General features: G+C 45.4%; 1 protein-coding gene across 1 annotated transcript; it reads right to left on the reverse strand.

Moving 5' to 3' along the window:
• Nucleotides 1-4,449: 4,449 nt before the first annotated feature.
• Nucleotides 4,450-15,830, reverse strand: HEY2 (hes related family bHLH transcription factor with YRPW motif 2). The gene is made up of 5 exons (XM_069008575.1): nucleotides 15,640-15,830; nucleotides 14,402-14,480; nucleotides 14,214-14,297; nucleotides 11,493-11,574; nucleotides 4,450-6,635 (listed from the first exon to the last, which is right to left on the reverse strand). Exons 1-5 carry the CDS (start codon nucleotides 15,720-15,722, stop codon nucleotides 5,959-5,961), a joined length of 1,005 nt encoding a protein of 334 aa, XP_068864676.1. The 5' UTR covers nucleotides 15,723-15,830; the 3' UTR covers nucleotides 4,450-5,958.
• Nucleotides 15,831-16,419: the final 589 nt, after the last annotated feature.

The raw sequence follows: 16,419 nt of genomic DNA on the forward strand, positions 1-16,419 counted from the left end.
AACCCCAGAAAAGCCAAGAAAAATAAACTTCCTTCTCTGCTACCAAAATACGTTTAGAAAGCAACAGAGGGAGAGGGGGTAGGGAGAAAAACAATGTTACTTTATTTTAGGGCTTGTATATTAAAGCCAAGGGTTGTGCTGGCAAGTGACATTAAGAGCTATGTGAACAATCCACACAAAGCAGACCTTGTCTTGTTGATCGAGTTGTGAAAGTGTACCTGAAATATCTAACTTTTGTTTTAAACTTGTCCAGGGAGAGAGTCCTTTTCTTAAAGAAAATTGAAGTTACTTGTCTCTCTGAGATACAAAAAAATTACTGCATTCTGAGTTAAATCAAAAGCAAGGGGAAAAAAGTGTAGGCCTTTACATAACTATAATTCTCTCTCCTTAGGTTTATGTATTGGCTTGTAGTCATTTGTTCGATTTTCACTTACCACACAGTAATATTTCTGGGTATTCTTTACAGATAAAACAGTTTTCTTTACATCTTCTATTGAGATGCTGTTTCCTGGAGTGTGTGCAGAGGTCTTGCAGTTCACATAGGCAGCGTTTGAAATTTCCCAGCAACCACAATTTCAGTGTTGCATCAAGGTATTTTTTCATCCTGAAGACTTTCTTTTGTAGAAAAGAAAAATCCCAAAAATTAACTGAGTGGAAAGCAAAATTAAGTCAATTATTCAGAAGGACCTTCCTGTAGAATAAGTAATAGCACTGTTCAGATAAACATTGTCTAAAACATTTAGCTTTGCTTGAATTCAATATTGGCAGTTATATATCTGTAAACAAGGAGTCTGCCTCTTCAGACCTTGGAAGTAATTCAACCAGACATATTTCATTTTATTTCCCATAATCACTTCCTTTTGTTTCTGGTATTTGAGTATCTAGGGTACAACACTAATTCATGTGTCCCAGCTTTATATTGCCACCATGAATGCAGAATGTCCTTTTAAAAATGAGTTCTATTGACATCATCTTATAATCACCACCACTGCTGGAGTCAGAGCATTAAGAGAACTTCTGAAATTAGTGTTGATTGAGGTGTTGACTGGTCTTAGTTTTATGGGAGTGATAGATGGTAATGCATTATCACCAAATGATTTTGAAAGTGTTCTATTGTTTCTTCTAGTGAGGAGTCTGATTCTTTGAAAAAATTAGATCACATGTGAAAATATTATTAAGCTTTAAATCCTATATCTCCAAAGATGATGCAAGATAGCGAGAAATTCAGTTGTCTGGCCACACATATTTTGTGCCTCTTAAGCAGCTTGGATTTCCCAGGCATCTGCACAGGACTGGCAGAGGTGACACAGGACACAAGGGAGCCCTACCACCTCCAAAGTGATAGCTGGAGCCCAACTTAGGACACGGCAAATATTTAGACAACTGAATGATGACTAAGTGATTGTGTTTGCACATTCATAGCACTTTACAACTTAGCAATTACCAGGATAAAAAAAACAAATCAGAACCAAAACCAACCACATCCCCACACCTTCTCCCAAATATAAAATCCCACGTATTTTATGGAAGTTATCTGTCAAAATGTTATTTCATTTATAAATCAGGAAAGGTTTTTTTTACCCTCGAGTGGAGATCTCAACATTTCTAGCACCTGCCTGGTGCTCCTCTGCTTATTATTTCTGGTTATGATCAGATGTGTTGCTGCACTCATTCCTTTGAGATTTTTACGCATTAGTTTCCAAGTATTTGCTGCGTAAAATGATGAAGCAAAGAAACAGAGCACGAGTAAAATGCTCTGTGTTGAGTAAAATTAACTCAGGTTCATGCAGTGGCCTCACACAAATGAAGCTTGGATACACGAAGCTTGCAAATAAAGCTGTACCAATTCCTTCATCTTTTCTCGAAGTTGAACAAAACTACCAGTTCAGTCACTCAGGTCCTCAGTTGTGTGATCTCAGGCTACCCATGCCTGTAGAAGCAGATGACTAACGAGGCTGGTGACTACAGAGCTTATAAAAGTCCACTTCACGTCAGTATTTTCTGATGTTGTATCTTCTGACTAAAAGATGCTTGTGACCTTTTCCTGTTGCAAAGAAGAAATTCCTCATTTACAATAGCCCTAAGAATTTGCCAAAGTCCGTGTCCCAGGCTTATTTCATGACATCCTGATTGAAGTATCATCTTTCAAAATAGCCGCAAACATTTTGAAGGTTCACACCAAGGAGGCAGAAGCGTGAGCTGGCACCTCCTGGCAGTTGTTCAGGCAGAGGTAGTCACAGCCAGGAGACGATTATTCTACTTTGAATATATGCATTCAGCCCTCAGCCACAGTAGCCGGTTTTTCTTCTGGGCAATACCTAATGCCGGATTTCCTCCACTTGCAATCACAGCAAAGGGAGGACAGGCAGCACCGCCTCTCAGTTGCCTGTCTCCTCTCTAGGGTAATAATCTTCTCTCAGCAGCCTAAGTGCTTTTTATTTGCATTGCTGAGGGCTAAGGTTTCGAGCCTGCTAATGCTGAGTGACAGAATTGGTTTTTAGTTTTTTCCTTTTAAGAAAAACATTCTAGGAAATTGCATAACCTGCTTTGATCCTCTTGATAACTGGAATTTAAGGTTGCAAACCCACCCATCGAAAAGTTAGTCAAAGCCAACTGCTTACTGTTGAACAAGCAGCCTGACTTGTGTTTTTGTGGTATGTGCCATGATCTACTCCTAAATTATACAAATTACTAACTTTATTCTTCATCCAGGTCCGTTCATCATTGAATGCACAATGAAGATAGAAAAGGGCTGAAGTGAGGTTGCACGTGCACAGCCATGAGTCCTAACTTTTGCATCTTGGTTATGCCAAGGAAACAGCTTTCCCTTGCTCTGTTTTAAAAACTACAGAGACACCTTCAGCTCTGACCTGTTAGCACAGCTACAACCAAAGCCACCAGAAGTTATTACCCTCTGATGTCTTTCCAACAGCACATGTGAAATATGTGTCTTCTCTGTTAATTTCCCACTTGGAAAATCTTCATCTGCTCCCAGAGAGGTAATATTCCCAACATCGTAGGAATAAGCAGGCATGAAGGATGAGCTCTTCTTGTCCTCTAGGTGATTCGATTCGAACCAAACCAAAAGGCAACACAACAAGGAATAGAGGCCACATCAGCAACTCATGGATCTGGCCTGTTTTTTGAAAGTGAAAATGGGGTAAGCACAAACAGGCTGCAGAAATCTATCCGTGGTGTGTATCTAAGCAGTGTCTTCTCAAACTGCCTTTTTTTTTTTAGAATGTGGCAGAATATTGCATTTGGGGAAACAAATGATGTTTTGGGGCCCATCAATTAGATTGAAGATCTTAGGCAGAACCAAGTCAGTGGGTGCCTATTTTCAACGTGATACATGCCTGGGAGACCTCCTACCAGGCTCTTAGAGGGCAGGTTAATAGTTAACAGCTTAAAGTGAAGTAGGGCTGCAACCTGCTTTTTCATGCAAATAAACCCCACTTTTTATCTACCGGCCATTAATGCCCTCTTTTTTCCTGAAAATACACATTCAGAAAGTGAATGATGCCTCACGTGTATGCTGCTAAATATGTCAGTACAGCAGTACAGCATTTCTGCCCTTAATAAAAAAATGTCATATTCCCCCCAAACAACACTACTTCAAAGAATATCAAGGTTGATTAACAGTGTAGTGGTTGCAAGACTTCTTCCTCCTCTTTTGTCCATTTTTTTAAGATGAAACACGAACCCTCCTCACTTTAATGCTGTAGACCAGCTGATTGAGGCAGGGATGGGTTCCAGGTTTAATATTTGGGAGAAAGGATGATAGGGAGTGAGCCACCAAGCTGAGGCTGCTGAGGCTTTTGATGACAGGTGAAATGTCTGTCTGGCTGTAGTGTGATCCCCCTTTTTCTGTGTCTCAGTCTTGCCAGATGTTATTTCAGCATTCAGACATGTAAGACTTTGTCCTTGTCCCTATAAACAGAGTTTTCCACACTTTCCACTTTCCTGCTCTGCAGGTCTCAGATGAAACTATAACAAACCCTTGCCACAGTGAGAACTGCCAAATTAGAAGACCAGAACCTGAAGTAAAAACTACCTCCTCTCATTCCATGTATTTAATGATGTCATTGGGTTAAAATTTTCACCTTCAAAACCCTTTGGAAAGCTGAACCTAGAAACCCCAATGATGTCTGGGGCTCTTCAGGGTGGACAGATAGGTCTGTATCTTTAAGCATACTGTCAATGCAGAGCCAGTTTACAGGCTGAAAACCAGTGCTGATTTGCTGGTTTTCCCTGCCTATTCCAAAGCACACTGGACAAGACAGGCTTCCTGGCTGAGCAAGGGGAGCAGAAGAGTACAGAGCAGCCAACACGCTTGTTACCAGTGGCAGAAAGCAACTGTGAGTCCACAAGTATTCTCAAAAACAAACAAAAACTGCAACAAATCATCCATAAAACGCAGTCAAAAAGGACTTCATTTAATTAGTGATATGTAAAGACTTTTGCATAGAAAAAAGGTTAACAAAGTAATGGATAAAAGACCGACTAGGTACAGTATTTTTAAAACAAATATTTTAAAGTATATTTTGCATAATGTTTAACATTCTCAATGCTTATTGCTTTCTCCACACAGCAGAGAAATCAAGTGCATAATAATACATGCTGTGTTTTATTTTCCTTTTTTTTTTTTTTTACATAAAATCTCTAGCTCTTGACTGGTTGTATTAAAATACTTAGGTTATTTTAAGTCACTGTAATAAAAAATGAAAGCAAACCATTTTATGCAGCACTAGTTATCTGGGTATTGACAAAATAATTTACTCACATCCCATTAATACATTCATTTTGGTTTGGAATCAAACCCACATTACAATGTTGGCATGTTAATAGCCAATTTAAAAATTGTCCCTACCATAACTTCATTCATACCCAGAGTGATCATTCTCCCAGAAACTGATAGTAAAGAGAAGAGGGATCTTGCACTGAATTGGCTAAAAGTAAATGTCCAAATACAGCTAAATAAGTTAAGTTGAACTCTTACAACACTGAGTCTCTTGTATTGGCATGAATCAACTGTATCCAAGTGTGCACACTTTAAATAGGTGGTTACTTCTGGGTGCATGAAAAATTCACTGTTTGTGCAGATAGGAGCTAGCACCATGTTTAAGCCATAAAAATGGGTGCCTCAGGGCTCACAGGCAGCGCTGAAACGTTCATTAATCCCAGCACTGATAAGATAATTGCTTTTGCCAATGCTATGCTAGACGTCCCAATTTGGCAAGTCTGTACAAAGAAAGTGAACTAAGGAAGCAAGAACTAGGCCTGTCAAACTAAACATTCTTCCTCGGCAATCTTTTGGCTAAAAAAACCTCTCCCCTTCAAGAGCACGCTCTGCCCTGGAAAAGTATCCTAGTTCTGAAGCTGAATGCAGAATTTCATCTCTCTCCCATACCATTTCCATACCTGTGCAATGTTATTTGTTTTAGCAGAACACACACATATATATATATATTTGTTTATTATTTTTCCAATGTCAGGCACTTATGAAACTGGAACTCCTTTTCTAGCCTGGGGAGACCTGGTAGATGCAATCCCTCACTTCTCTGCCAAACAAGGATGCATAGCTGGAGAACTATTAGTTCTAATGTCTACGTATTTCTACGTATTTTGCAGGAAACCTCTACATGCCGGTATTGTCACACTGTTATGAAAGCCATTGCTGCTCCCTTAAGGTGCCTCCAGTAGACAAACTGAGAAGGAGAAGAAGGTGTCACCCCGTGTCCTCTCCAACACCTGCAGTGAGGAGGATAATTGTGCCATTCCTCGGTGGGCTCGCCAGCACCTCTCAGCCCTTCGGGTGAAGGCTGAGCAGGGAGGACACACCGAGTCCCGGAGGCTGGGTGTGGGTGCGGGGCTGCGTGGGCTCGTGGGCGTGAGCACATGCACGTGTGCCGAGAGGGAGAGGAGGGAGCTCGAGTGGGAAGAAGTGGGGTGGGGAACTTAAAAGGCTCCAACTTCAGTCCCCCAGGGTCGGTAGGGTTTCGTGCCGCCCCCGGTGCCAGCCTGCTGAGGGCTGGCAGTGGCTGACACGGCCAGCGGAGGGGTGATGGCGGTCGCCGCTGCGACGGCGGCGGCCGCGCTGGGGGGAAGCATCGGGAAGGTGCCGGTGAAGGAGAGGGGGAAGCTCTGGGCAGCCGCTGTGGCTGCTGCTGCCGCGGCGTGAACAGTGGCCGACAGGGACAAGAGGGAGGTAGAGAGAGGAGGGACACAGGGAGCGATGCTGCCAGCGGAGGGAACTCTGAGGGCGGCATCGGCGTGGGCGAAGGTGGCCGTGAGCAGGGCGGAGCCGTGCGGGGGCACGTCCGAGGAGAGTCTGCACGGGGCAGCATCGGAGGCGTGGAGTCCGTTCGGCTGCAGCAGAGCGGCCGGGAGGTGGTGGAAGGCGGCTGCCCAGTGGTGAGGGTGCAAGGGGTGGTGGTGGTGGGCCATGGAGGACGTCATGGCAGCAGCTTCCCTCTGAGAGGCACAGGTGCTCAGGTGAGACACGAGTCTAACACGCAGGGGGTCGGACGTGTCGAGACCTTCCACCGAAGTCAGGTACCTCGCGACTTCTGTCAAGCACTCCCGGAAGCCGATGCTCATGAAATCCATGGCCAGGGAATGAGCATCAAAATAACCTGCAAGGGGAGGGCAAAAGATGTGTTGAGTGTGGTGCTAGCCAACCCAGTCCTGGCTCAGCCACCGCATCTCCCGTTTGCCATTTAGGGGTTAAGATGTGCAACAGGAGAAGTTTGTTCTCTGAGCTGTAAATGATCTCGGTGACCATCCCTGTAATGCAATAGGCTGCAGTTGTTTATGCAGACAATATACAAATTCAAAGAATTAAGTCCATAAGACACTTAAAAAGATACATGATGCCTCTCCTGAAATTCCTCAGCAAGCTGCTGCAGTGCAGTGTTGATCCTGTATGTGTGAATGAGATGCTTATCCACACAAAGAAACAGGCTGGAGATCAGAGAGCTTGCATGTACTACCCTGCCTTTTCTTCCCTACACTGGCATTCATCCTAACGCTTTCAAACTATTTCTTGACGTTGAGAGATAGTTGTAGCTGCTGCCAGGGTCCCATCTACTTCACAGAGTCATTAAGACAATATGACATACGGTGTTGCTTAACTACAAACGAAAAACATCTTGTGATGACTCTGCACACACACAATAAAAAGCTTTACTGAGAAAACGTTTTATGTAATGCCATTGCTAATTTGGAGATGGAAGACTGACAGTCATATGGCCCATGAGGTATTTCAACAAACAGCAACTGGAGCTCCACAGGCTTGGGACAAAAAAGCATTTGAAAAAAAAAGTCTTATTAGATGCACATGAAAAGATACTCCCTTTCTAAAAGGGTTGAGCATAAAGTCTTGTGTTTAAGTTGCAGCTCTTCAACCACAAAAACCTATACCAGTTTTTGGAATTTTCCTATTTTAGTTTAACTGTTGTCTCCTTGGGGGAATAATATCCTATCTGCTCCCAAGCTGGAATGGTGTTTTTCCTCTCACTTGCAGTGAAAATTTTAAGGTATGCATGACTGTGATGTGTGTCAGCATATACAGATCAAGTGCCCCTATTTTGGTGAAATGTGGCAGCAATGCCTTGTACTCTGTCATGAGTATATCTCTGCCTTTCTGAAAAATGATAGCACTTTAGATGTTTTTTTTTTCACTTGAATCAATTTTCAAGCTAGAAAGAAGTGCTTCCGTCGCTGCATGCCTGCATTATAGAATTAACCTGGACACATGTATCGATGTTGCCCCAAATCCCCTGCCCACTATACACTCCATCTTCCCAAATCACGATGGCACTTTTGCTGCAGGCCTACTTGCTCATCTGAACCTGAGAGAAACTCTGGCTCAGCAGCCCATGAGCGAACATGAGGGGTTGAGGACTCCTGACAGCAAGCGCTGACTCCTCACAGCTTTCTTCCTGCCAGGTCCACGGCAACCAATGGTTTGAGTGAGCTCCTGAGAAACAAAGGCCAGGCATGCCAGCAGTGATGAGATAGCAGGGTACCTCCTCGGGTGCCAGTCAGCCTGGCATGGGGACTGCTTCTGTGCCGGAGGCTCCAGGACCTCCAGCAGCTTCAGAGGGGCTGATGCACAGCCAAAACCACTTCCCAGCTCTGGCCACAAGTCAGCCAGCCTGGGAGTCCTGAGAGCACTAGGCTCAAGCCACGGCTTCCCAGCCTCCCTCCCTCCAGACTGCAGGAGATGTGGGGGATGTGGTCACCAGCTTCCCCTGAGTCTGGGCTGCTGGCTCTGTGACAAGCCATACCAAAGCCCTGGTGATCCTGGCTCCCTTTCAGTCTCCTATGGTGGCCGAGACATGAAAACAGAGGGTAGATGAGAGCTGGGACTCCCAGGCTCCATTATATTTTGATGGTTATCTTTTCCCGGTTTCCCCTTCACTGGCTTCCCCCTTCTGAGAGAGACTTAAAAATGCTGTTTCTCATTTTCTTCCCAACCCAAGAAAATCCTCCACCATGTGCACACTCCAGCATTTTGTAGTGAATGGGAAGTCTTGGTTTTACTTCATCTGTCCTGGTAACCCACCTGCGCTGCACACAGGCCACCGGTCACTTGAGCTACATGAACCCATGCACTGACCCAGGTGTCACCCACTCAAGATAAATTTGCAGCGAAGCTGCAATAAAACCACACTGAGTTCTCAGCAAGCAACTCACCGTTGACAAATCACTCCTCCCCTGTGCTTGCTTGCACCATCAGCAAAAAGCCCTGGCCTTAGGCCAAAATAATAACTCAATGTGAACAGGAGACCACTGTCCACACCTGCGTCAGGGTGGTGGAAACATGGAGTCTGCACAATACCTCAGAGGCATCTGCCTGCCTGCCCAGGCAGCTCTGAAAAGCAGAGAAGGGGCAGAAGCCATCTTGGGTTTTCTGCTGTGCCCACCTTGGGACCAGTGTGCTGAGCAATGCCCAGCCCTATCCCAACCTACCGAGCCCCGTGCATTCCCCGTCATGGATGTCCTCCTTTCTGTGTGAGGAGAGGACAGTCCTCAATGCAAGGGAGCATATGGGTAATCAGGACCCATTTCTCCTTCCAGCAGTAGTAAGTTTTTACCCCTGGAAAAAATGATGAAACTAATTTTTTTGCTGATACAAAAAAAACCCTTTCTGGCTCACAAGATGAATTACAAAGTGAGAATAACTACACTTGCAAATAAAACAAATATCTACTTTAAAAATACTCTAAAAAATTATATTTAAAACTGTTAGTTAGATTGCAAAGTAAAACATTAAGTGAGCAGGAAATGCAGGCTTCAACTTTGCCCGGTACAAATTCTCAAACCTCTTTTTCCTAGTTTCTTAATCTGTGCAGTGAGATTACTCTTATCTCTAGGACAGAAGGAGCAGATAAAGTTGTAGTATTTGTGAAGCGATTGGTTATTATTTTGATGGGCCACCCACTGTGGGTCATGGTGTGAAAGGCAGCTGTGAAAATAAGCCTGCATCACCTCTCCCCCCGCCACAAAACTTCATCCTTCCCCGCACTGCCACAGCCATGCCAGTGTCAGCTGGGGCAGGAGAGACATGGCAGCAGAGACCAACCAAGGAAGAGCACAGACTACAAGACCTGGGATTGCTAACAACATCCAGCTGCAGCCAGCTGCAGCCAGAGGCTGGGCTCCACCAACACCTCTCTCTGTTCCGCAGGTCCCATCCCGGGCACTTTGTCCCTTGCTCCACAAGGCCACCTGACCTGACCCATTTATGAAGAAATCCCCTGCATACTTTTTTTGGGCGGAGAAGCAGGGGAAGGAAGCTTCCTGATAAATTAGGTCTCCATTTGGGTTCACCTCCTGGCCTTCCTGCTGTCGGGGCAGACATCGGAGGGGTGGGAGCTGCTGCAGCTCCTCAGAGGAACAATGTGAAGTGAGAAGTGGGGGTCTGGCAGGGATAGCTGAGCCACACGTCGCATGGGGAGGATGAAGAGAAACTGCCACCACTTCTCTCAGCAGCCGAGTGCTGTGTGTTCCATGCACTGAGGGAGACAGAGCTTGTGGAACACCAGCACGCAACCACACACTTAGAGACAGCACCATCACTCAGACACACAGAGGATCCGAATCACCTGAATCCAGACTGCACAACCATGATCAATTCTGGCCTTTCATAACTTCTAAGAGTGTAGCTTTAGCAAATAGAGTGCTTTCTCAAGGATTTTTTACAGCTATACAATAACTTTCTTTTTAAATTTTGCACATTTTCTAAGGAATCAAGAGGCATGTCTGTTACCTGATGGGCAATAAAGTTCCTTTCATCTCTTATCAAACAAATTACCCATAAATTTTAAGTTTAAGTGGACTCCTAGGAAAAACTCCTTAACACCTAGAAAAAAGGTATGTCAGCTTGGTGTTAATTTTCACAAATAACAGAACACCAGCCTTCAACATGCTTTCCTATAGCGATCTGTTGTTAGGTATGCATTGATTCTAAGCTGAGTTTTCCAATTGCGGCAAGGTACGGAGAGGAGCATAATTCAGTCATGTGCTGAAAACTTTGATCAAAAAAATGTAAGAGAGAGAGAGAGCAGCAGTTTCTTTTCTAGCCTTTACCTATATGGCATAGTGGGTGAGAGAAGGATCAGCTGGTCTCCATTACAAGAATTCGAAGCATGATCATAGTTGATGGCACGGGACGTGGGACCATGCTTACGGAATGCCAGCAAGTTTTTTGCTCCAAATAAGTTCCAAAATCATGACTACACAGAACACCTCGTGGGTGGCTGAAACCATTTGGCCTCCAGCCTTGGGACTGTCAGCTTGCACAAGCGAGGTACACCCGACTCCCGGCGCTTGGCTGATCTAGTGGGTCAGCCAGTGCAGCCACTGTGTCATGCCAGCACCCATTAACACGCAGCTACACGGGCCTCAGACACACAAATATAGCATAGAAGTATGAGTGCAGAGAGCATTGACTGCCCATCTGCTTTATCAGACACCTGGAGCTGCACAGAGCAAGACTGGGTTTTGTTCTGGTGAATGAGATGGTCTAACCTGCAACTGAAAAGTCTTTCCAGAACAAAGAAAACATTTAAACATAAATTAAAGTTCTTCTCCATTCACTTCCTTTGGTATAGCTTCTCAATAATGAGGTTTAGCATCAGGTTTTTGCTACACAATTGTTGCCACAAACCTCCTGTTTATGTTTGGTGTTTGTGTATTTGTTTTGTCTCCCTGTGCAGATTTCAGTGCTCTTTGGAAACCCCAAACAAATCTCTGACTGGGCTGCCTGTGAATGAAGCCTTTACTCCCACAGTGTTATGAAAGCAAACACAAGCCCAGGGTCAAGTGCTTCTTTTGTCCCAGTAGTTCTTTCCCACGAGTTCAATCCTGCCATTAGCATTGATTTCCACTCCTTTAATCTGGAAACGCCTATCACAGCTCCTCAAAGCACTTTTTTGGCCAAGATTTCCCCAAATATTAGAAAAAAAAAATCGTTGGCTCCTTACCTTTACCTCCTGTTGCCTGCAGCATCTTCAGATGATCCACTGTCATTTGCAGTATTTCCGCTTTTTCTAATTTGGCAGATCCCTTTGAGATAAGAGACACATATAAATAATAAAGGCTTACAAGTACTAGAAACTTTAATTTGATATACTTTCCACTGAGCTCAGCCTTATGGTTTCAATTTCCCCTATCATTAGGACATTCTCAGCTTAATTCTTTCGTGAGCATCTGCTTCCCAGACTTTGTCTAAAGACTAATACCGTCTCCTACCTACTGAAACAAGAAGCAGCAGCACAATTTCCCTTTATTAGGGCTATAGCTCAGCACAGCTCTGGCCTTGAATGTAGTGCACAGATGACATCTTCATGAAATGAGAGAAATATGTAACTTTCTGGACTTCCTTTTTAGCAGCAAACACAAGTGGAGAGCTGGCAGGAGGGGTCTGTGTGGCCATCGATTAAGACCCTGCTGCAACGTTATTTTTTGTGCTATTACCGGTAGGTGTCCCTGCGGACACACACCCGGCACTGTCCCTCCCTTAATGGCCTGTTCATTTTCAACACATCAGATGGCTGCCGAATATTCCATTCTCAATTTTTGACTGAAAAAGCTGCCACACAGTCCACAGTATTTTAAGTTAGTGAGAGGCCTACTTTGCAAGGACTAAATACTGTGAAAGAGTGTAGCTCTTCTGTCAGTAAAAATCTTTTCTGACACTGAGAGTAGCTCACAGAGCTACAATAAATACTGGAAAAGTACAAAATACAACTCAAAAGACAGTATATCAGTGTATAAATAAAACTATTTTGCTTGATAGCATTCCCTTCAATATCTGGAGCACACCCAGACAACACAAATGTTATTCCAGTGCAAGAGATCATCCCTTGGCATCAGTTAAAATCAGGGCTGTGCAAGCTGCAGCCAGCAGCGGATCGCATCCTGCAAGCCAATTTTTTTCTCTTAGTTATCATCTGGGCCACCTCTCTGTCTCGGCAGGCTTCACCCAGGTTGCACATGTGTGAGTTGGGCAAAGCTTACACCGTGCTCTGCAGCCCTGCTTCAGAGCACTCATCTCTGCCACACTCAGGAGCAGCACCGTGGCTCGGGCAGGGAGGGAGGCGGAAGTGAAACTAAAACTCCAGCTTGGAAACTCCAGTGAGCTGAATGTCAAGGAGCTGGGAGAGGACTGATGACTTTGTCCTTGGCATATTGCAGGAAAATGGTGGGACTTTCTGATTCCAATACAGCACACGCTCATTTTTAAGGCAGCGCATTTTTTTCAATCTGCCTATTGCTTTCAATGCTTTCCTCGTACAGAGGTTGGTGCGCGTGTGAATTTTTGGTGAGAATTCCCTGTTTTACATGCAACTACATCCTGTAGTTTTCTCAGACTTCATCTTTTCCATAGACACAGTACAAGCCGTCTCAGTGAGAGTGACTAATAGCTAAAAACTGCATGGCGCTGGGTAATTTCCAAGGGCTCTGCAGGACTTGTTTTATAATGTTTGTGGTTTTCACGAAATAAACAATAAAATGGGACAAACAACTGTTGTCTCTTGCCCCTGTTTATCTAGCTGAAAATATCCCTGTCACTGTTTTGCCAGAACCAACGCCAGGGCACAGTGACAACTACCAGTTACTAAAACCATATTGCAGGTGACACAAGTGATGGTCTCAACCAATACCTCAACGTTTTTTTCTAGCCAGCTTTTGCTCAGGCCTAATACGGTGCGGTGTTTGCCACGTAGCTACCACTTACACTCAGCATCTCCCAATCCTGCTCTCAGATTTTACTTTCTGGGATTCTTTATTTACTGTTACAAGGAAGTAATGTTATTTACTTTCAGATGTTTCATTTTTATTGAAACATAGTGTCAGTTGCAAATACCCATAGATCTTCAGACACTTCCAGCGAAACAGGAACAAGTTTAAATATTGAATCAAAGCCCAAAAAATAAAATTCAAGATATGGAAAAAAAATAATTTGAATGGAAAAACCAAAAATTTTTTTTTTTTTTTTTTTTTTTTTTTTTTTTTACAAAACATTGTATTCTAAGCTTTAGGTCTGTAATTTCATGACCAAGGAGCTGAACCAACATTAACTGAATCCTTCCAGACCTCCTACTAAATACTTTCTCACTGAAAGTCTGAATATATCACTGACTTCACTAGCTCACACAACATGGGCCTATTCCACCTCCTAGTGCACTGGTTCTAAAGAGTCATCTTAAAACATGAATAATCCAGACTGTCTGCTCCCTTTTCAGGAAACTGGATTGATTAGTTTGCAATGGAAAGTATAGATTTGAAAATAAAGGTCTCTTAAAGTAGCGGCAAAGTAGATTGTATTTAAAGCTTTACACAGAAGGCTAATTTACATACAGGTTTGGGGGAGTTGTGCTGAGTTTGTGTATTTTTTTTTTTTAATTTAATACGGAGTAAAGCACATTTTTAACAAAACCACTACTGGAATTCATCGAAAGAACAGAGGCAACATGAACACAGTTACCCTTAAGGGAAAAACAAACCAAAGAATGGAAATGTTTTTCAGCCTTATAATGAATTATGTTTCTAATAGTTTTGCCACAACAAAGCATTTTATTGAAGTGCCTGCTTTGTGCCAGATCAGGACACATACAGTATTATTTTAATGAGATTTACAAGAGAACTAGCATTGCCAGATGAGATACAGAATTTATTTAAAAAAAAAAAAAAAAGCTTACTTGTTTTTCAAAAGCAGTTGGCACAAGCCGCCTCAGCTCTGATAAACTGTTATTTATACGATCACGGCGCCTTTTCTCTATAATCTATTCCCAAAAAAACAAAACACATTAAGTTTATAAAAAATTAAGGGCAAAATCACAGCACATATGCAAACTGTCAAATGCAAAAATAATTAAATGAAACATACCCCTCTTCTTTTCTTTCTGGCCATTATCTGAGATGTTGTTGTTGGGGAATTTGATCGAATGACAGAACTATTACTTTGCCTGCGAAACAATAAAAGTACATCAGGTGTTGCCCAACTTGACACCACTCTTTGAAGATACCTTAGGTCACCATATTACGCATGCATAGTCCCTCTCATGCCATTTTCAATGCTTTTAAGATGTGCTTTGCCTTGCACATTGTTTTTGAAGACAGAGATACATTTCACTTCTGACTGTCCCAGCATGCATTTTGAACTGACAGAACACTCTGTTGGAAATAAAGTCCTTTTCTGGAGACAGTTCACTGTCCAGCACAGCAGATTTAATTTTCTTTGCATATATAGCCCTGCCTACCAAGTACAGGCTGAAGAAACAGGCCCAAATCTGCATGAACTATCTCTATATGGCAACAGCAGTGGTAAGTGCACATACCTGATGACACAACCTCTGCCAAGCCTGCTGGGTTTTGACGTTGCTGCCCATTGCTACAGAGTCAGTAGATGCTCAAGTACAATGCCAGGTGCCCAGGCTGGGTCTGTCGCATTGTCCAATGGCAGGAGCAGAATTCAAAATCTGCTTTTAATACTATACTGCCCGGGAGTACAAAGTGGCTTTTATTTCATCATGAGTGAGCAAAAAAAATTCAAGTATCTTTTAATATTCATTTAGCTACTGTTGAGGACGAGATGGGGCTCTGGTGCACGGGCCTCTAAATTGGCAGGAGCAGCCCTCGGTGTCCCCGCAGTGGGCCCAGCCCGGCCCTCCCTGGGCAAACACCACTGCTCGCCCCCGGCTTGCACGCAGGGTTTGCTGAAGTTCAACTGCTGCGGATCCCTGCTTACTTTCCACGGCTCATTTCCCACTGGCGCCGGTTCCCTTAGGTTGTTCGGCCTGATCAGGAGCGATTTTGCAAAAGGTCTGATTGCAAACGGCAAATTAAGCGGATCTAATGAACCGCAGCCCGGTGGCTCGCAAAGCTACTGGAGTGCTCCGCGTAATTTCGAGGCTCGGGCAGCCCAAGCACGGGGCTAATTTTTGGTGGGCTATGAGAGAGCTGCCAGCTGACCTGGAGGGGGAGGTAACAGCTCTGCCGTCGGGGGGCTGCCGCCCCCCCATCCCGAGGGAGTGTCCGGGTGTCCCCCTCGCCCTGCCCTAGCTCGCGGCGTACCCCGGCCCGCGCCACCGACAAAGACGGCGGCCCCGGGGCTGCCCCACTTACCCCGAGTAGTTGTTCTCGCTCCCCACGTCTATAGTCTCGTCCATATCGCTGTCTGAGGTAGTTTCCTCGCAAGGTCGCTTCATCGTGTGCACGGCGCGGGGGCAGAGATAAATAAATCCGGGGGGGCTCCGGGCTCGGCTCGGCTCAGCACGGCTCCGCACCGCCAGCAGAGCAAACCCTCTCTGAGGCGCTTTCCCACGCCGCGGCACAGCCTCAAGCCCGACGGCCCGCCCCCGGCAAGGCCCGCCCTGCCGAGGGTGACGGGCGGGGGCCGCCCACCGGCGGGGCGCGGAGCCGTGCGGAGGAGCGGGCGGCCGCTCGACGGGGGCCTAGCCGCCCTCGGCTCACGGCGGGCGGGGAGCGGAGCCGGCACGGGCCGGGAAGGGAGGGGCGCGGGGTTCCGAGCATCCTGAAAGCTCGCCCTCCGGGGAGAAGAAGCGGCACCGGGCTCCCAGCCCTCCGATGCCGCTGGAGGAAGCGGAGTGGCCGGGGTGGCCCCACTGTCCGTGGCTTACCGGGCATTTGGGAAGATCTTGCTCCCCCTCGCCCATAAGACATGAGCCGGATCAGCCCCCTGGCCAGTGGTCCAGAGCCCCGGGCGGTGGCAGCAGCCCCGGTATCCTCTCTTGCGGTGCCACGAGTTGTGTTATCGGGCACACGAGCGCGCGTTGGAGAGTTGTGTAAATCCCGGGAAATGTATAAATCCCTCCCGGCCGGGCGCGCGCCCCCGGCCGCCCCGTCCCGCTGGGCTCCACGGGCGCGCCGAGGGCTAGCGGGCGC

Source organism: Aphelocoma coerulescens, chromosome 3 (genome assembly GCF_041296385.1).
Source record: "Aphelocoma coerulescens isolate FSJ_1873_10779 chromosome 3, UR_Acoe_1.0, whole genome shotgun sequence".
Taxonomy (NCBI): Eukaryota; Metazoa; Chordata; class Aves; order Passeriformes; family Corvidae; genus Aphelocoma; species Aphelocoma coerulescens.